Genomic DNA, 22,412 nt, shown 5'->3' with positions numbered 1-22,412 from the left:
AACTAACTTACTAAAAGCTACTTTGGTGAGGAAAAAAAGTGATGACCTTCCTAAATGCTCAACTTACTTCCTAGAAAAAATTTATCATGTTTAAAACACTAATTTAGAGCATTATAAAAAAAATGGTTTGGTCTAAATACTTTTATAAAAAAACAAAATCTAGCTACACTATAATAAAAATTGTATATTATGTTACCATAATATTTGGCCAAAAATATAAAAAAATTTCCCATGAATATACTGTTGAATCAAAGTTTCCAATGTATGGTACTGGCAGGCAGTGTGATTGAGAACTATGAACATGGGATCTAATAATAATGCACTAAATGTTCTTAAGTAAGTCATTTACCTTGCTCTTGCTCTCTTTAGTCATATCTGAAATCTGTAGAGGGAACTTTAAAGCCATACATACAGGATAAGCTCTGAATATTAAGCAAAAGAAGTATGATCAGTTCTTCAGAATATCACAAGAGAAAGCAGTACATCCCTAAGGCTACAGCTAATTATATCTTGAATATGGTACCTTCAAAATTCACTGCTTTGAGTGCTTCTAAAGGCTGTTCCATTGTCCGTCAGTTCTCCCAGTACACAAGCAGAGAACTTTTTTCTGAATCTTCAGCTTAAACGTTTTCCTTAGCTTTAGGCAACTGCTGCTTTCCTACAATCTTCAGGGAATAAAATAATTCCCTCCCTTCATTTATAGTGTTACCTTGAAGGGATCTATAACTATGATCAAGTTCTCTACAATCTTCTCTTTTCCAGTCTATCTAAGACTGTTAGATTTTTCTACCAAATACATACTTTTTAAAAGTGAATTTGTTACTACTTTAATGCCAAGTCTTCCCATTTTACCTAAGTATATAAATATCTGAAGTCAAAACAGGAAAAATACTTAAGTCCCATAACAATACTGAACAATACAGAAATATCATATTGTCATTTTATTCTATAGTCAATCAAAAAATATTATTGAGGGCTGGTCCCGAGCCAGACTCTGTGCTGGGCACCAGGAATAATGTAGTAAACCAAATGAACAGAGCCTCTGACTTCATTTAGCTTACAGTTTAGACAGAAAGACATACCTAAGAGAGACAGACATTAAACTCAAGGAAAAAACAAAGTATAATGAGTAATGACAGTAATATCATGATGTCTGAGAATCTAACCTAATTCTAGGTTAGCGAAAGACTCACTAAAGAAGTGATACTTAAGTTATTATCTGAAGAATGAGTAGCAGTTAGATCAGGAAGGAAGAAATGTTTCATGCAAAAAATAGAGGTCTTATTAAAGCTGTAAGAAAAATAACTTCAAGTAACCCAAGAAGCTCTTAATGGCTTGAGTATAGAGTATGACAAAGGAAAATGAAGCTACACATATCAGCTTGAGCCTTGTAGGCCATATGAAGTAGTTTGACCTTTATCCTAAAGTCACTGAGAAATAAAAGATAATAAAGTTTATAACTTTGGAATAACATTTTGGCTTCAGAATGGAGCTGTCAAGGATTACACTTAGCCAGGGAGATGAGTCAGAAGAACTCCAATCAGAGCACCCTCACTGACCTGTTTGACTGAATCTATAGAAATCATCATTCCTTCTCCTAGATATATATTATTCACATGGCTTTAAGGACATCACAGTCTCACTGTTTTACTCTTGCCTCAGTGGCCTGCTCTTTTTGGTCTCTGCTGTTGACTCCCCTTCTCCTCAATTTCTTAATGCTGAAGTGCTCCTGGGCACAGTGCTTAGACTCAACTCATCCTGACCTACAACTTTTAGTTTTTCAAAAACACTGTCAACAGCTAAATACTATTTATTTTGCTTATTATCTGTCTTCCCCTTCTCCACAAAAAATGTGATCTCCATTCAATGTTTATCTGTTTTGTTAACTGTGTGATATCCTCAGTACCCAGAACATTGCTTGGCTCAGAGTAGGCAGTCAAAAAAAAAAAAAAAAGTTTTAAATTAATGACTAAATGAATGAATGAATAAACAAACAAGGAAAAGAACCCTGAGACTAACGTGGACTCACCATGGATGGAGAGGATTAGGGAACCAGTGAGTAGGAAACTAGAAAGAGTGGTGAGCTGTACAAATTGAGGGAGAGGAAAAACTCAAGCTTAACTCCTAGGTAGCTAGCCTGAATGACTAGATAGATTACTGATATATAGGAAAACGTTTCCTGGGGAATGGAAAGCTGATCAATCAGTTCAGTTTTACACAAGCAGAGTGTGAGGTGCCTAACGAAATGCCAAGTGAAGGTGTCCAGTCCAGAGCACAGGGAGATAGGGATATAGATTAGGGTTTAGAGTCAAATAACTCAAAGATGGCATCAGAGGCTATGGGAGCATAATCGTTCACCAAGGGAAAATGAATAGAGAGAAACAGAAGACCTAGAACTGAGTCCTGACACACCTCACGTTAACAGATTGACAAAAGTACTAGAAGGTGCAAAGGAGATGAAGAACAAGTGTTCACAGAGGTTAAGAAGAAAACCAGAGAATATCATTACATGAGGGCATAGTTAAGACAATATTTTGAAAAGAAAGAAGTTACAATGTCAAACATTGCTAAGTGAACGAACAAAACAAGAACTAAAAATCATTAAGATGGGAGAGACTTATGCATGTTTAAATGCTGGCTAGAAAAAAGCAGTAGAGAAAGTGAGATAAAAAAATAAAAGGTCATAGCATAAGAAACTGCACATGTGAAAACAGAATAAAAAAGAGAAGCTAGGCAAATTTATTTTTTGTTATTTCTCACAGAATTACTAACATACACATTACATATTATTTTAAAACCTATGATGTCAATTATGATTGTTTGGGTAACCATAGCAATAAAACAGTATCAAAACATATTAATAATCATGAAGTTTTTACAAGCATATGTACTCCTTATTCCCACTTTAGTGACTACCATACACAGCCTTTACCATCACAGTCAGATGAAACAACTTACAAGGTGTAAAGGGTCAGAGTGAACAAAAGATAGACAGTGGCTTACAGTCACATTTAATATAGGTAACTGCCTACTTATAAGAGAGGTTAGGTTCTGAAGAGCTATGTATAGATGACATTTTGTAGATAAAACTGGTCCAGAGATAACATTTAATAATAAAGGCAAAATCACAGCCTAATTTAAAAAAGCAAAAAATAATGCATTTGGGTAATATACAGTGAGTTCTTTTATTTTAAAATTTACCATAAAACATATGCAAATTGAGCCTACTTGTACTCTAATAAAACACTTAACTTTAACACCCTATCTTAAATCTTTGAGCGTGGAGGAGTAGACACCCACTTTAGCAGGTTGAGGCCTCGTGTCTCCAGTCTGTTGCTCTATGCAACGCACATATGGATTCCTGACAGGAGGCAATGACTTGATTCTTGACAAATGCTTGCTGAAAAGTAACAGTTACCTGTCATGCCAGGCTACAACTGCTAACCAAGAACACCATCACAGCTCTGGCTGAGTCTCTTTCGGAAATCCTGCCTAAGAACTAATTGTCCACTTTAGTTGAAAACTGTTCTCTCGTTAAGTGTGTAAACGTTGATTGAAAAAAAGTCTTCCACTGGTTGAGTCCGCATCTTCATTTAAAAAACTGTGCTTATGTGCACTCGTGCGTGTTTATTCCCGGTGACCCTGTAGGCTCTGGCTCAGTACAAACCATCCAATCAATGATTTTTAACCACCTCACACCACTGTCTTACTCTCACTTGTTATTAGACACATAACTAATCCCCGTCTGGCCTTAGTTATTAAATGTTCTAGCTTTTTACATTGGAGTTAGCGTTTTATTTATCTTATTTGTTTTTCTACCCAGCTAACCAAGTTCATCAGGAAAAATTATATATTTCTCTATTATCCTCTCATTCTATAAGTCAAAAACAAGGCAGTAGTTTTGCAATATTATTTAAAGGAAGATTTATTTTTTTGATCTTGCAAATGCCTTTTTCTTGATATCTATCAGAAAAGAGTCAACCACCATTTACCTTCATGCGGGAAGGATCCCATATTTGTTGTTTTGCCACAAGAGTATCTGAATTCACCAGTTTACTCTCATTATTTGGTTAATAATTTGGTAGGTAAATTCAACAAAGATCCGAGGGTCTACTCATATGTTAAAGTTTTGATAAATAACTTAGACAGGAGCCACTGGTGATATTCCACAGGCAACTAGCAATAAACAGCTGCCATTGCCTATCTCAGAAACCAAACAAGAAGCACAACACCCAGTTGTGTTGCTGTGATTATAGAGGGGACATATTCTATATCTGGGCATATTGCTAGCTCCTACCCATAAAGCTATCTGAAAGAAGGCCATATTTAAATGAAGGCCTGAGCAACAGCAGGCTATGTCTGAATTACAAAAGGCCATAGTAGCCCAGTCAATATATGTGGGTTCTTATGGAACCCACATATATTTTTTGGAAGTTTTTGTAACTTGAATTCACTCATCTGGACTAGAACTTATGGCAAAAGTCTGTGAGTGCTGCCCAGCAGTGACTGCTGGGTTTTAGACAAGAAAATGTCCAGATGCAGCAACGCAGTACATGCTGTTTGAAAGACAACGGCTTATTACTGGTCATTAACTGAAATTGCCTCCATAACTGAAGGAAATAATCTTGAGATCTGAGCTACCCATAATGTTTTGTGTAATGTCAGAGTAACGTTCTAATAAGGTAGGCAGTGAAAAGAAAATTTCCATAATGAAATGGAAATGGTTGATACAGGAATATCTATCAGAGGAAAAGAAGAAGATATAAATTTATGAGCAGATAGCCTCTTTTCCCTTAGGACCAACTTTGGAGGTACCTGGATGACTACTGGATCCTAGTGCCACACGGGGAGTATCCTATTAGCAACCCCTAGTTGACAAACAAAAAGCTGCTTGGTTTACAGATGTCAGTTCCAAGGTGACAGACAGCATCCTGTTTGGAAAGCTTCCACACTGTGACCAACTGATGGAAGAAACTCTGATTAAAGAAGATTAGAATAAATCATCTCAGTGGGCAGAACTACACGTTGTTATCCTTTCAGTGACAGGAGAATTAGACAACCCCATGGGCCCTGCAGTTTGTGTAACTCATGGGTGCCAGTGAATGGCTTGGTCACACGGTCAGACAGATGGGCTATGGAAAAGTAAACTAGGAAAGTAATTCAGAAATGCAGACTGGAGCCTATGGCAGATGCCCATGAGTAAGGGGCATGACCCTATGGGAATTTAAGGGACTCTTTATTTAAAGGAGGACGTGTGGATTCCCATCAAAATAATCATAAGGTGACTCTAACCAACAGGTAGATATTTAGTATGCTCACTCGACTCAACATTGCCACTTTGGCTTATGAAATATATGGACACAGCAGAGCTGTAGCCGTGCAACAGCGGCTGACAGCTTATTCCTCTTGTATGTTCTGAGATACAAAATGCCAACAAGGACTGTACCATCCACCAATGATAAGACAGACTGCAAACAGCTATGAGGCAGATTTCCTACAGTGAAGGCTCCACACACAGTTGGCAAGTGAACTATACTGGACCACTGCCCATAGCCCCGGGAGACTATAATGGGCATGAGCGGTATAGACACTCTGGACTGAGCTTTGCATACTTGGAGGTAAATGTAAACACTCAAAACACAATAAAAGGACTGGAGCAAAAAACACAGAACCGATTTGGAAAGCTTTCAGGTCAAAAACTGCATTTTATGGCACACAGTGTCTAACCACAGGTGAAGAAACAACACCTCAAATGCACATACCACGTTGCTTATCATGCTTAGCATAGAGGTTTACAGAAAGCTGGAGCAGGCAACTGAACATCTGTTATCAAAAATGGGTAGAAATAAAGTCAAGAAGGGCTAGCTTACAGACCTTCACAAGTGTATGCTCACACTCAGCAAGAAGGGGACCAAAGGAGGGTCCCCACGAAATCGAATTCTCTGCTTTTGCAAGGGATCTGAGGAAGATGGGGTTGGGGAGGATGCTGGTATGACAATACAATTCTTCTATTGTGTCTTACAACAGTAAATGCCCACTGGGGTGAAGCTATATGTTTGCCAAGACTGCCTCTGTTTTGGAACCTGACAAGGTCTAACCTGAGTAGCATCAAACTGGAGACATTTTGGTCCTTCATTCACTACGATGCTGAAAAGGACCAACTGCTGATGAATGAATGGAACTCTAGTAGTATACCAGTATCTTTTGATTCTTATTTATCAGGTTACATCTACTACAATAGATAGATTTGGGGAGGAATTTCCAGGAGTTGTTCCCTGCTGGGCCATCAAATCATGCAATATACAACTCCTAGCAGGCTGGTCACTGTGAAACTGTAAACCTTAATGACTGAAAGCTTAGAAAAGTTCCTGGCTATAATGGAAAAAAACATAGCTGCCTAATGCTTATCATACCATAGTACAAATACATATCACCCTTGTTTCTGTGCATGGAAAGCAATTAATCAGGACAGAAAGAAACTGTGGGGTTCTAGTGGGAAAAAAACAGTAGGCATCACATTGTGGGCTTGAATCCCTGCAGAGAATGACTCCACCCTGAGCCTGAGGAAGGCTATGTGAGGTCTTATGGCATATTCAGACTAAATTACATCTAGATACGATCACTATCTGTGATGGTTAATTTTATGGGGCACCTTGGCTGGCTATGGTGCTCAGATACATGGTCAAATGCTATTCTGGCTGTTTCTGTGAGGGTGTTTTTGAATGAGATTTACATGTAAATCAGTGTACTTTAAGTAAAGCAGATTGACCTCCCTAATGAGGGTAGGCCTCATCCAATCAGTTGAAGGGCTTAAAAGAATAAAAGTTGATCTCCCCAGAGCAAGAGGGAATTCTGCCTGCAGACTGTTTTTGAAATCAAACTTCAACATCAACTCTTGCCTGGTTCTCTAGCCTGCCGGCCTCCCCATCAGATTTTGGACTCACCCAGCCTCCATAATTACATAAGCAAACTGCTTAAAATAAATGTATTTTTCTCTATATGTACAACCTATTGGTTTATGTTCCTCTGGAGAACCGTGACTAATACACTATCTATTTAGCCTTAGGTAAGCCCCCAACACATCTAGTAAAAGGAGAAAGATACATTACACACTAAGAGAAATAATATATTATACGTGTTATAACAGAATTATTTTAAAAACAAATTTGAGACACAAAGAAGAGAGAGGTCCATTCTATCCTATGTGGATCAGAGAAAGTTTTCTTAGAGGTTGATCTAAGCTTGAAAGATGAATAAATATTCTGCAAGCAGATGGGAGGGAGGGTGGTAAAGCTGCATCCTTGGCACCAAATGCTCCCTGCATGAGTAGAGGCCCAGAGATATAAAACAGCATGGCATATTAGAAAACCACAAGTAGGTTTATATAGCTCAAGCATAGGGTGAGTGGGAACTGGGGCAAGAGAGGAGGCAAGTGATAAAGCCAGAAAAATATGCAAGGGCCAACTCATGAAAGGTCTGGTATAACAAGGCAAGCAGTTTGAAATTCATTTTGTAGGGAAGCACATAAAGGTTCTAAAAACAGGCAAACATGCTCACAGTTGCAGCTTTAAAAGATATCTCTGGTAGCAGCATTGAGAAGAGGTTCAAAGATGGAGGTGGAAGGAGGCAGGCATGGATGGACCACATTGCAGGTAGTGTCTCAGTCTGATCAGGCTGCCATAACAAAGTACCACAGACTAGGTGGCATAAACAACAGAAATTTATTTCTCACAGTTCTAAAGGCTGGGAAGTACCAGATCTAGGTGCTGGCTGATTAGGTTCCTGGTGAGAGGGCTCTTTCTGGCTGGTAGACAGTTACCTTCTTGCTCTGTCCTCACATGGCCTTTCCTCAGTGTGTACATGAAATGGGGAAGAGAGAGAGAGAGAGAGAGGGAGAGAGAGAGGGAAGGGGGAAGAGAGAGAGAGATCTTTTCTTATAAAGGTACCAATCATATCAGATTAGGGCCCCACCCTTATGACCACATTTAATCTTAATTACTTTCTAACAGCCCTATCTCCAAATGCAATCACATAAGAGGTTAGAGCTTCAATATATGAATTCTGACAGGGGGACGCATTTCATCATGAAGCTGAACTGCAGTAATCTAGTTTAAGAGATGATACAGACCTAAGCTAAACCAGTAGCAATAGACATGGAAAAAGATGTGACGTAAAAAGGTATAATAACAAGACCTGGTCACATGAAGTCAAACATGATGAGTGAAAGGACTATGTAGTTTCTGCCTTACAAAACTGGATGAATGGTAGTGCCATCCATTTAAACTAGGAAAGTAGGTTACTGGCCCAGCAGAACCTCAGGGGTTTCAAGGCTTGGAAAATGCAGATCCAGTGAAGAGTGGAAGTGAGAAGTCAGACTGAAAACAGAGGGATTACACTGACAGGTCTGAGATTTGCTTTTGCCTCAGTTACAAACTAATCAGCTAGCCTGTTAACTTTCATGGGTGCTAACAACAGACACAAAACTTCTGGGTCACAGATAAAGGACTATTAATCACAGCATAGCATCAGCATATTTGCACTGGTTCCCTGGACCCCAAGTCCCTGGGGCACAACATGATGTGACCCTAGATGGATGCTGCACACAGAGCAGTTCAGGTCAAAGCTGAGGAATACCCAGCTTGGGGAGCCCATCATTTCCTAGTAAGCTGTAAGCAAGCCTGTTCTTTGTCCCAGAGGAAGACCTAACCTCATGCTTCAATACTGCCTGTTGCAAACACAACTCTTGAGAAATGGCCCAGGTAAAAAGCAGGCAGACTCCTGTATTCTTGGCATATCTAATAAGACATACAGGAGTATGAGAGACTCATAGAAACTGTCATAATACTCACCCACCTAGTTCATTCCTTCTGTGATGCCAAATGCATTTATGCCCCAGGCAAAATACTAAGTAAGGTATTCCTAAGAAATGGAACAAACTCTTTGGAAACAACTCAAGTGCTAGAATGGATGTTGTTATCCCAGAAAGAAGTACTCCAAATTCTAGATATTTGAAGGGTCCCAAATAAAATGGTACAGTCCAAGAACACTGAAGTATATAGCCTGACAGGGAAAAAGCCACAAACACAAAGCTCCTTCAAGTTTCCTATCACCAGCTTCTTCTTTCCCAATACTCAACTTGTGAAACTTTTCAAACACACAGAAATGTTGAAAAATAGTACAATAAACACTTTTACATCTCCCACCTTGACTGAACAATTCTTAACAGCATTCTGCCATATATGCTTTCTGTTTATTTCTGTGGTTTTTTCCTCTTTCTCAAGAAGCGTTTAAAAATAGCTTGCAGGCATCATGACCTTCTCCCTAAATATTTCACAAGCATCACCTAAGAATAAGGACATTTTCCTACATAACTGTAATACGTAATATTATCACACCTAAAGAAACTAACAATTCTTCCTCAGTTGCCCCTAAAGAGTGTAGAGGTTTTTTTGTTTGCTTTAGTTTTTTTAAACAAAAATCCCATCAATGTTCATACACTGAAACTGGTTGCTATCTCCTTGTTTATTTTCATCTACAACAGTTTCTTTACCTCTGACACATAAATCTTTTCAGTATTTTTAATGGCATTGTGTTTTACATGTCCCATGTTCTGGACTGTGTCCTTGTGGTGTCATTTACTTTTCCCTCTATTCCTATATTTCACGAAAATGGAAGACACATCTAAAGGTCTGATTAACGTCAGATTCAATACACATAGCAAGAATATTCACGGTTAATGCTGTGTACTTCAAACTGCATCATATCAGAAGACGCGTAACGTCAAGTTCTTCTATTAATAATGATACTGGGCTTCCCTGGTGGCGCAGTGGTTGAGAGTCCTCCTGCCGATGCAGGGGACACGGGTTCGTGCCCCGGTCCGGGAAGATCCCACATGCCGCGGAGCAGCTGGGCCCGTGAGCCATGGCTGCTGAGCCTGTGCGTCCGGAGCCTGTGCTCCGCAACGGGAGAGGCCACAACAGTGAGAGGCCCACGTACCGCAAAAAAAATAAAATAAAATAAAATAGTGATACTAACTTTGTTCACTTAGGTAATGTGCTGACAGCTAGATCTCTATTTTAAGGTACATATTTTGCCCCCTTACAATTGCAAGAAATCTGTGAGGTGATACTTTGGAAATACTTTGCAAATATTCTGTACAAATACACTGTGCAAATATTCCCTCACATCCTTTCACCTAATGAAATTAGTATACATTCATGATCCTCATCTGAATCAATCATTTCATTAAGGGGTTGTGTGGTAGTTTTCTAACACATTACCACAAACTTAATAGCTTAAACACAATTTAGCATCTCACAATTTATAGATCACAAATCTGGGTTGATTCTACTGGTTTCTCTGCTCTAGGTTTCACAAGTGCAAAATCAAGGTGTCAGCCAGATGGGCTCTTATCAGGAGGTTCTGGAGAAAGGCCCGTTCCGAGCTCACTCAGGTTGTTGACAAAATCCGGTTCACTGAGGCTGCAGTACTGAGATCCTTGTTTTCCTTGCTGACTGTCAGTTCAGGGATACCCTTAGCTCCTACAGGCCTCTCTCTGGTTCCTGCAAGTGGGTCCTCTATCTCAAAGCCAGCAATGGTGTGTTGAATCCTCATGCTTGGAATCTCTCTTCCTGCCTCTTCTGCAGAATTTCTGTGACTGACTCTTCTGCCTTTCTCTTCTGCTTTTAATTACTCTTGTGATTGTACTGAATCCACCCAGATAATCCAGGACAATCTCCCTATCTTAAGATCAGCTGACGAGTAACCTTAATTACATCTGCAAAGTCTCTTCACAGTAGCTCCTAGATTAGAGTTCGACTGACTAAGCAGGAAATGGGAATCTTGAAGGAACATCTTTAGAATTATGGTGATTTTCTAATTTTGTCATATTTTTTTACTTTTAGTAGCCAGTATTCTTTGGTAAAGTAGAACATTCCTTCCTCACCTGCAAATGAACAATAGTTCCTAATAAAAAGTCTAGCTACTTAATTCTCTCCGTTTGATTACCAATTTTCAGATAATTTTCATCTTACGATAGCACATTAACTACATTTTTTTAAAATGTTATGGAATCATGACTTTTTATTAAATGTTTTATAATCAATAGAATCCTAACTCTGTTTTACCCTCGAATTGTCCCAATTTTGGCCAAAGGAAATCCTTTCAAGTTGGTTTCTCTGTCCTCTTCACATACTTCCATTAGACTAAATGTTTGCTTTCCAGAAAAAGATGATGTCCTAGGCTCATCTTATATTTTCCCAGTCACACAGATAGTGCTGAGCCAGAACTAGGACCCAGATCTCCTGACAGCCAGACCTTTGTTTCTGTCACAATATGAGATGTGAGAATTTCACCTTATATGAAGGTAATAGTTATACACAGATAATCACATTATATTCAAATATTTGAATATTAAAATAATAATTTATATTATTATTCTTTACTTTAAGTTGCTCCTATTTCAAGTACCTAAATATGGCCATTAGAAAAAACCCCAAAAGACACTGCTGGCCTACATTCTTCAATAAATTCCATTTTTTCTGATGCAATATTTTTCAGTAAGTTTCCACTATTTTACAAGACATACTACTAATTTAGGTCCAGGGAAAAAAATCATGCCCTTACTTTTTCTTTTTTTTGTAAGTGTGATCCTATCCATGAATAAAAAGCCAAGCTTGTAAGACTATCCAATCACTGCTATCCTCTTACTAATAAGCACATTGACAATTTATTAATTTTTAAAGAAGTAAACAAATATCAAAGGAAATGCAAAGACCCAAATTAGGCAAGAAAATCAAATCTTTCATTAGAATTTCTGCTGGATTACAAATTCTGCATTTAATAGTAATTCAGTATTGACATGAAAGAGACAGTTGAGAAAATTTGACATGCTGAGTTTTTACCATTCTATTTACTACGTAACATGATAGGCTTTCTAGTCTTTCTGTGTCTAACAGAAATGTTATTCCTTGGCCTTTTGCTCCAATGTACATACATTAAAGACTTCTATTTTGAAAATTACCCTTTCACACCACTCTCCCACTTCCTAAAACTGAAAGTATCTTTCTAAATTTAGAGAAATTAACCAAACTTATTAAAGGCTATATGTTTTTATCAAGCTATATGTAGACAGTAAAATATATATATACATATTAGCAAAAGCATTTGATTACAAAAATGTAACTATTTGAAGGTAAAGAGTACTCTTTTGTGTACTTATGGCACTGCATTCTAAAAAGAAAATGACATCTCAGTTTATTTTACTTACACAGTAAGTTTAATTTACATAAAAATGATAGAGCATTTCAGGAGCAAGTCTTAAAAACAATTTCTACTGAATGATTGCTATAATAATCTCCTTAAGAGAGAAATACACATAAACTAAAACAGCAGTTGTGAAACATATATAGTACCTCTCAGCTCAAGACAAAACTCAATATTCAGTAGGAAAACACTTAAGAAAACAGAAGGGCTTTTGGTTTAGACTATAGCCTGAAGTCAAAATTCGTTTCCTTAAAACTTAAATCTTAAGCATATCCAAAGCTGTTTATTAAGGCAGCCTCCCAGGCAATAAACTCAAATTTCTGAATTCCGTCCTATCCATCACTGAAGAGAAAGGAGATTTTTCAGTGCTTCTACATCTAGGACATTGTGGTGAGAGGCTTTTCACAGGTACTCGCTTAATGGAATTAGAGATCTTATTGGTAATATGAAGTACTAAATATTTCCAGAATTTAAACATGATGTTTATTTGTTTTCTAGGAACTGTAGACAGTTATACAAGAACTTTCAGAATTATACTGACATAAGTCTTGAGTTGACTGTGAGGTTTAAAAATTTTTTGTGACCCTCCATATGTCCAAAGAATTAGGTAGGAGATCTCAGATCTCAGAAAGGAATCACTTACACATGGGAATATCTAATAAGACACACTACTTAGATTTTGATAAAGATGATGTTGGAGGATATAGGTTGAGACTGAAAAAGATGCAGATGTCAAAAATGCAGATGTTTGGAGAACAGCACCTATCCCAGTGAACAAATGTACATGGCTTATGGAAAAGAGTAAAATGTAATCCCCATTAAAAATAAACAAACAATCCCAGTCCTTCTCTAAGGCCATATAGTATGGATATTCTATAATAAAAATACTATCAGTCTGCAGCACATAATTAAGTCATGTGGAATTAGGCAAACTCTTTTTTATGGACAGTAGAAATCATTCAGGGCATTAAATACAGTTAAGTTACAAATGCTGGAGAACAACGTCAAGAACTCTCATGAGTCTGTGATTTTACTCTGAGTTGCAAGTTAAAAAGTTAGCCCACTACAGTTTCATGGTTGCAGCCAGAAGACACTAGACTCCTGGGTAAGAGACAAAGGATTTTATTACCCAGGTTACAGCAAGCAGTATGAGCTTCATGTTTTCATCTGTTTCTCCTGCCCCTCAAATACCAAAGAGGCAATGTTGATACGCCCAGGGTAGAGGCTGAGCACATAGTGACATTGTATCATGGCTGTGGAACCTCAAACTTATGAAGCCCAATTTAACGAGGGGGTTGCTAGCAAACCTGCTCATCCTTTGCCACTAGTAGGGAAAGAAGGTGAAAGTACCTTGACACAAACAAATCTGCCCTCTGCCTTGGAGGAAGACACAATCTCTCTCTTCCAAGGCTGTTTCCTATACAGACATCCTCAAAAAGATGGTCCAGAACAAAAGTTGTCAATGCCTTTGCTCAGATACGTGCAGAAATGAAGAGATCCAAGGAAAACTGTCTCCCAGAAAACATAAACTAAATTTCATATATTCTTTATGCTACTGTTTAACCAAATAATTAATTTTAACTTTATTAATTTTAATTAATTTATTAATTTTGACTACTTTATTAAAGAGCCAAAAAAGAAATAAAACCTTCAGCTCTTCCTTATAGAAGTAAAGTGGCTGTTTAGTTATTGCACTAAACAAATGTGTCCATATGCATTTTATTGAAAATACTTAATATGACGCCAATGAGTACAACTTTGAGTTTTAACAAAACATTCACTTGAATGACAAATGACATTTTCAAAGGTTCCTACCAGTGGTAGCATGTGAGGTATCCAATGTTTCACAAGGCCTAATCCTTTATCAAGTCAAAGATTAAGTAGGTTATATCCAATTTATTAGCCAAATATCAATCTTCTTCATATACATAAGTAATTTCTTTAACTTTCAGGAATAATTGACAACTATAATTGTATATATTTAAAGTGCACAATAAGATGATTTGCTATACATTGTAGAAAAATTACCAAGATCAGGATAATGAACACATGCATCACCTCACACAGTTAACACAAGCAACTCTTTTGATTTTTGTTTTTTGTTTTAGATAAGCACTTAAAAGAACACTTATTCTTCCTCGCACAGCAGAGGATTCAAGCTCCTAAAAACATTAAAAATAGAAAATTTAGCATGAATTTGTTCCCCTTATAACGACTCACTACAAAATATTAAGGTCATGGGAAGGATATATTTATGTAAAAGCATAAACTTTTAAACTGAAAATATGTTTCTAGCATTACCACAAAAAATTAAAAAATGCAAAAACTGTTTTTAATCACTTTTTTGTAGAAAGAGTGCATGTACTGCTTCAGCTTCAAAACCTTTATTCTGACTATTTAAAATTGGAAAAACACAAGGTTGAAGTTGTATACACGACCATACCTCTCCAAGCGCTTCATATCTTTTCTGGTTCCATCTGTGCAAGTCTTCCCGGTAGTTAAAAACAAATGGCTCCCCGGTTTTTATGTGCCTTAACTGCCCCTCTAGAAGACAAACAAACAATATTGCTATGATTCAGAGTACATTTATAATAATATGGAAAGTAAAATAAATAATGTCTAATAAAAATTTAAAATATCTTTCTCAGAACAGTTTCATTTTTTTATCAGATTTTTTTCTTCAAATATCCATGTGATGCAAACATATACATAGTATAAAAGAATGACCCCAAGTACTCAAATGCTATGTCTCTGATCTTTGTTTCTCTAATCCAAAGCAAATTAACAATATTTGAGGGCCTACAACGTATGAGGATTTTTGCTAGCTATAGCCGTGAACGTGGTCCCCATTCCTAAGCTTAGAGGCTACCTGAGGAGTAACAGCATAAACATTTAAAAGTTGAGCAACTTTTCAGAGAGTTAAACAAGAATGAAGTAAGTCAACAGTCTAAAAACTGCTACAGGCAATTCAGATAGATAATAAAGTCTAAAATGAGTTTAGAAAAATGAAGGATGCCTATAGGCTAGAATAGGTTCAGAAGGTTTTAGTGAAATTTCTCAACTAGGCCTTGAAATACAAGTAAGATTTAAAACGGAAATTGGAGAGAGACAGTGAGCCAACACAGGTTTAGACTGTCAAGTCAGACTCACACAATTCAGAGATTTTGCTGATAATTAATAACTTTACTAATAACTTTAAGGGTACAAGCAATCAAGAGGCACAGGCAAAGCAGGTCTGGAACAGCCTGACCATGTCTTCCCAGGGCCTATCCTCTCACTGGATAGCACTCTCTGGTTCAGAATAGGTGATGTCTCTAAGTGGGGCACATGAGTTACCTAACACATTGGTGAGCATGCTGGTTATAAAACAATTCCATTTTATGTGCCAGAGAGATGTACTGCTCATGTGATATTTTTCAGAGAAACATGCCCTACATATCCACAGATTATAGGTTTGTTTAACTATAAGCAATGCCAAACCAGTTATCCTGCTCAAAATACTCCATGGATAAGGATTCTCCTCATAGCACAGACCAGGCCACCTGTCTTCTTTCTTTCCCCAGAAGCATTCCCCTGGTATTCAAGAGAGAAACAGACCACAGACCAAGTGCTTTAACACCTTGCCTCCCGCCCCTACTCAGACAACATAAACAGAATTTTGAAAAAACATGACAGCAAGTTCAAATAATGGTGAACAACCCAGTTTAAAAGAAACAAAAAGAGTATGAACCAAATAAAATAATATAACATTGGAGGACACGTGGAATCAAATAGCAGAAGGCCCAAACTACTGGGTTTGGACTTTATCCTAAGAGCAATGAGGCACAAGAAAGACTTCAGGGGCAGAAGAGGGACATGGTCAAGCTGAATGGAGTTATTAGTATTTGATTTTTATCCAATGAGGACATGCAAGAGTGAAGAAAGACTTGAAAGGAAAGCTGTGGCACTGAAACTAAAGCCAGGAAATATACTACTCTAAGTAAAACTATTTCATTATTTTTATGAATCAATTTTACTACATATAAAATGGGTATTTTTAATATATAAAATAAGGGCTAATCCTTACTTGTAAAGTTCTTTAATACTCAACATGAGACACTGCATTGGCTCATTATAACACTCTTTTATGGTCAGACGATGCCATGTAAATTGTAAGGTACATCTACAGTTTTCTTTCTAGGACAGGGAAATTCCCATTTAGCATACCAATACAAGCAGATTGAAGACATCTGCAAATCTAGCACTTGGCATTTTGACTAAAGCAACCTTAAAGGTACATGACATACAGTAATGTGTAATATTGCTGCACTAAAATTTTAAATGTATTTTCTATGAGACTGCTGTGTGAAGGGGAACTGACTTACCTAGATAGTGAGTTTAGGTAGTTAGATATAGATACTTATAACTACATCTCAAAGAGAGGTTTGGTTTTTTTTTAATTCTCTGTTCATTTTGGACATAATAATTCTCATAAAGTGATAATGATTTTGATACTTTAGGGAAAATAAGCCCTATCAAAACAGCCAACTATCAGCACTAGTACTTTTAGTTTGCTTGTTGGTTTTTTTTTTGTTTTTCATTGATTTTATTTTTATTGATATATTTTTAAACATCTTTATTGGAGTATAATTGCCTTACAATGTTGTGTTAGTTTCTGCTGTATAACAAAGTGAATCAGCTATACATATACATATATCCCCATATCCCCTCCCTCTTGCGTCTCCCTCCCACCCTCCCTATCCCACCCTTCTAGGTCAGCACAAAGCACTGAGCTGATCTCCCTGTGCTATGCGGCTGCTTCCCACTAGCTACCTATTTTACATTTGGTAGTGTATACATGTCAATGCTACTCTAGTATTAAAAGCGAAAAGAAGGTAAAGAGGCAAAGAAAGTAAGCATTCTTAACCAGAAAAGATAACCTGGATCACTTATGTTATAGTTGTATTTGCAAATTTGGTATTTCTCAAAGGTTTGGAAAATCTCTTCAGCAACTGTCAAAGGGCTGACTTAGGACATTTTATTTTAGAGTCCTCAAAATTCAGTTGTAAAATTTCCTGTGTATACCCAAATGCCCATTATTCTGAAGTGTATCCATATATTTTATCAGATTGGTGGTGGAGTCTAAGACCCAAAATAAGCTATCAATGGCCTAAATAAATTAATAAATTGAAAGTATTTAGGACACTTCCTGGCATGTAGTAAGAGTACAATAAATATCAGCTATCATGGAAGACAAGATTCAAACTCAGTTTGTTGCTGAGTCCAAATATTTTTTTTTGGTGATACGAAAGTGTGCTTCCTCATAATACTGTACAGAGGTATATATAGTGTGTGTGGGTTGAGGGAAAAGGGGAAAAGCCTTCACCTTCATCTTCCAAAGCAAGAGCTGGGCCTTATACAATTCCAACAACTGGAGAATGGCTAAATAGGCATTTTGAACACAAAGAGTATTTGAAAAGGTAAAGTGATTTGAAAGAACAAGGTATCAGTTTGATGCAGTTAAAAAGAATCTCTTTCCCTTCGTTACAAATTTTTTTTTCCTTAGGGTGAACTCTGTATCCAAATTCTTCTGTTACCCAACTAAGAACTTTAAAATTCTTTAGAAAATTTAGAAGCTTCTTCAATCAGGTAATGAAAGTTTCAATTCAAAGCTTTCATAAAAGTTTTTTTATTATAAATCCTGAAAAAAAAAGTCTCTGGGGATACTAAGTTAGAACTGCCCTTTTAGCAGCTTAATACTGAAACCAGTTTCCTGGTTTCAGAACCTCACCTCTTTGAAAAAGTACTCACTATTCACTCTGAGTTCAACCCTGAACTGTATCATGCTAAAAATAAGATCCATAAAACATTCTCTCCTTGGAATGCAACAATCTTTGCCTCATACTGTAAGCCTATATTTATGCAAGACAGTGTCCAGGATATTTAAAAAATAAATGATAGGTGTGTGCAAGGGTCCATATGCATTCATGTGTAAGTACACTTGCATGTGCAAAGGTGTAGGTGTGTCTGAAAGTGTGTAAGTACAGAGCATGTGCATGCAAGGGTATAAAAATGTAAGCTAAGATGTGTGTATGAATGTATCTGATAGGAAAGTGAGAGAGAAAAGTGTATTGCTTCTTTGTTTTTCACTCCCTTTAAGAAATGTTCAAGGAAGATGAAAGACAGACTTCAGTGAAAGCTGATATCCTCTATCCATAAAGCAAACATAGTTCTATGATTTACCCGCAGTACCAACACACTCCCCCAATCCCTGTTCTGAAAGAGGAGTCTGGTAATTGTTTTAAAGGGGTAGAGGCAACATTAGTCTCAGAGCAATTTTGACTCTGTTAATTAAATTATAAAATTTCTTTTAAAAACAAAATATTACTACTCACACATATTTTGCCATTAGATATCCTTTATTAAAAAACATGAAAATTAGTATCAGAAAAGAGATCAAAGTTTCTAATATGCTCTGTTTAAACTCATTTAATATTCTAGTACACAGAGACTGTCACTATAAGTTCTAACACCTATAATTGATATTGTACAGACACATGAATCTAAGGAGGCCTCATCGGCAGGAACTATATGCACGCTGCAAAGACAAGACGTTCTCCTGTGGCAATATGTACAGCTTTAAATACACCATGCGACAGGCAGCATGATTTGTACAGGACACCTGAACTCTTCTTGTAACTTACTGTACAGTCCTCTTTTGCAACTTGGCTCTGACCTGGTATTAGAAAATGAACTGGGTTTTTGTACTTTTTGTATGTTGTATGACAATCGTCAATGTGAACAGAATAAAATAACTGCATGTAAAATTTTGAAAAAACACAGTGATGACAAATCACCAATTTAGTTAATGCAGGGCAACAAGTAGAAAGCTGCAATTCAAATGCTACCTGGCCTGTAATAACATTATCCTTCAAGTACTACAATGGTATTAATCCAGAGTTTAATTGTGCTTTGTTCCAGAAACATCCTTGCAATCTATGGTATGTTATTCCAAATCCCAAGTGCAAAGCTTATTTTATTCAGAACTTAATTAACAAACTTTACAATAAGGATGTTGCCTAAAAAAATCATGGAATTGAGTATTATGCTTTAAAATATTGTCACAGATAATTATTGCCAGTCATTTCATTTTAAATAACATGTGAAATAGTAGCATCTTTCTACATAATTTAATTGGGAGTTCCAGCTGGATACAAGGGAGCTGAACACTCAAAACTGAAAATACATAAGCTGAATCAAATTCACGTTCGTTGGTTTAAGTGACTTGACAACTACGGGAAATTATTACTTGGTTCTTTTACTTGACTGAAGAACTTCATCATAGAAGGATAAGACATTATTCTCAAAAGAAACACATAAAACTTTCTAGCTGGCAAATAAAAGTAGCAAATAATATCTGTCCTATGATTCTATTAGCATTGTTAAACAAATCTTGCATATAGCATACACCACTTACTTTCATTAAAAGCATATTCAAATCCTTCCAGTGTATCAGGAAAATCAAGAGGTGGTTCATCTTTTTTCATTAGTTCATCCAAATCTATCCTAGATAATAAATCTAGAAAAGAAATTACATGAAGTTTATTTATATTCATTTTCATAGTTGATAACAAAGATTATATTTTAAATTATTTTAAGTATTCTTTTGTTCTATTAGATTACTTTTTATGTGTTGCCTTAACTGATAAGATTATTACATTTTTAAGTTCCCAAAGTGCTATATTATGATGAGGTACAGTATCAATATAGCATAAGCACTTTCAAAACCATAATTCTCAAAACAATCACAACCTAGATCCTATGTACCACTATGGTAAATTATTAACTTCTTCCCTTCAAAATATACAGCTATTAATTTGTACCTTATTAACCTCCTATCATTTTAAAAGTTTCAGATGTTAATATGACTTTTAAAAGGTCACTAAATCTTACATATAAATGAAACTACTATGAATAAGGGAACTTAAAAATAAAAATAATGGTAATATAGCATATTATTCTTTTAGAGTAATCTAAAATCATGTTTTAGTTTAATATTTAGAAGATCATAATATTAAACTAAAACATGCTAACTGGAGAAAACTGGCTAACACAAAACAGTTTTTATTCTTCACATCATTTGATTATACATAATAAAAAAAACTGTCACCAAGGTTTTGTAAATAAACATTTTATTTTTGAATCTTTTTAGATTTACAGAAAAGTTGAAAGATAGTACAGATAGTGTCTGTACCCAGTTTCCCCTATTGTTAACATCCTACCTTACAAGGCTACATTTGTCAAAAGGAAGAAACCAATGTTGGTACATTACTGTTAACTAAGCCCAGATATTATTCATCAGTTTTTCCATTAATGTCCATTTTCTGTGCCAGGATCCCACCCAGGACACCACAGTACATACAGTCGGCATGGCTCCTCAGTCACATCTTTTTATTTTGTGAGCATTTCCTTACCTCCTGTTACTACAAGGTGTTGCAGGCTTATCTCGTAGTTTCCCTGCCCCAGCCCTAAAATCAGCCTGTAGACAGTATTTAATGATCTCTTTTAGGCTATCATCATGGGATGAGGCAAAAATTCTTACTATATGTCATCTTAGTGTCATATGGAAACTCGGAAAAATTAAAGATAAACTTCAAATTTATTTAGTTCCCAAAAGATGTGTTTTGTTTTGTTTTTTAAGTTTAGATTTTGAGATTTTTTTCAATCTAACTCAAGTTCCCGAAGAGAAAGAGCTCCTCGGATACATAGTATAGCAAACCAGTCCCCGCTTTCTTTTAAACAAAAGAAGAACCTCAGAATTAACACTTTATTTCTGTCTCTCATTTACACAGATATAACAAATCCATCTGTACAGATCATAAAAATATGCTAGAGGAAAAAATAGTTTGTCTACCTCCAGACTCTGGTCTTTCCGTAGGACACAAAGATAAGACATCAAAAAACTTGTAAAAAAAAAATTTAAAAGTCATTGTTTAAAATTCTTCAAACTGCTGTATCAGATAAACCTCAACTCACACAAAAATATACCATTTTCAGCATACAAACATCTTTATAAAAAAAGGTTTGCAAATTGTCTAGTAAAATAAAAAAATGTCACAAAGTATGCATACTGGGCCCAAGAGATACATGCTGACAAATTTCTGATTCATTAGTAAAGCTCTGAACAACATGTAAATCTTTGCAAAACAGAGTAAAATAGAAGATTTTTAATATCAAAAACTGGCTTGAAGATTCTCACATCTCTCCTTCCAATGAATTGAATTCCTTTACTTCACAGTCATCTTCCACAGTTCAAAATTTAGAAACCTTTTAATCAGACACACAAAAACCGTCCAATACATAAGCAGCTGTATTATGTCTAATATCCATTTTCTCCTTCTATCAGCTCAGATCATAAAATGCCATCTAACATCTATATATCATTTTAAAGACTTCACATACTTTACCTCACTTGACCATCACAGCCCTATACAGTAGTAGCATGTGTTATCATCTTCACTGTCTTTGAGACAAAGAAATAAGCTCAGAGAGGTAAAATGGCCCGCCCAAAATTAGACCTTAATAGTAAAGTGGGGTTAATAAAATAAATTTATTCCCCAATACCTAACTCAGTACTCTTTCAAAATCCCCATACTTTTATTCTATGTGCTATATAAACTCTAAAACGGTGTACCCCCTCTCTTCATTACCTTATAAAAAGGATAAACTCTTCTGAATACAGAAATATGCTTTGGCTTTGACCAAAATGTTCCTTTGAATGATAAAATGAACAACTAAACAAATACGCATTGCTCAAACTTCTCCTCTGTCAACTGGAGAACTAGATTTTTTTTTTATTTCATTAGCATTGAGAAGACACGTAGAAAGAAATTGTCAGAAATTATTTTTCTGCTTTGTAAAAGGAAAACAATGCTATATAACTGCATTTTACAGAGACTGGGTTCCAAAGGCAGTAGATTAGGCAAAAATCAAGTATAATAAAACATTTCCATTGAAAATCCCTTCAATCGCCTATAAAACACAGTACAACTGAATTCTTATAACCTAAATACATATCAGATGTAACACAACTGTTTTTTCTAAAACATGCCTCTGGTGATTAAAGTGATTTAGCAACTAGAATTCTAAACTTCAACAAAGCATATGCA

General features: G+C 36.2%; 1 protein-coding gene across 7 annotated transcripts in view; it reads right to left on the bottom strand.

Annotated features, from left to right (window-relative positions):
• ARB2A (ARB2 cotranscriptional regulator A) overlaps positions 1-22,412 on the bottom strand; it is a 427,691-nt gene that overhangs the window by 361,796 nt on the left and 43,483 nt on the right. For all 7 annotated transcript variants that reach the window (XM_027100623.1, XM_027100624.1, XM_027100620.1 and 4 more), the window contains 2 exons: positions 19,721-19,822; positions 14,708-14,808 (listed from right to left, as the gene is read on the bottom strand). In XM_027100623.1, the coding sequence (XP_026956424.1) occupies positions 14,708-14,808; positions 19,721-19,790 (171 nt within the window). In that variant the 5' untranslated portion in view covers positions 19,791-19,822. The remainder of the gene's footprint in view (positions 1-14,707; positions 14,809-19,720; positions 19,823-22,412) is intronic.

This window comes from Aethalodelphis obliquidens, unplaced genomic scaffold (genome assembly GCF_003676395.1).
Source record: "Aethalodelphis obliquidens isolate GAN/ISIS:26980383/991018 unplaced genomic scaffold, ASM367639v1 scaffold4, whole genome shotgun sequence".
NCBI classification, from domain to species: domain Eukaryota; kingdom Metazoa; phylum Chordata; class Mammalia; order Artiodactyla; family Delphinidae; genus Aethalodelphis; species Aethalodelphis obliquidens.
Note: the sequence above shows the minus strand (reverse complement) of the source record. Positions and strands in the feature narration are given on the sequence as shown.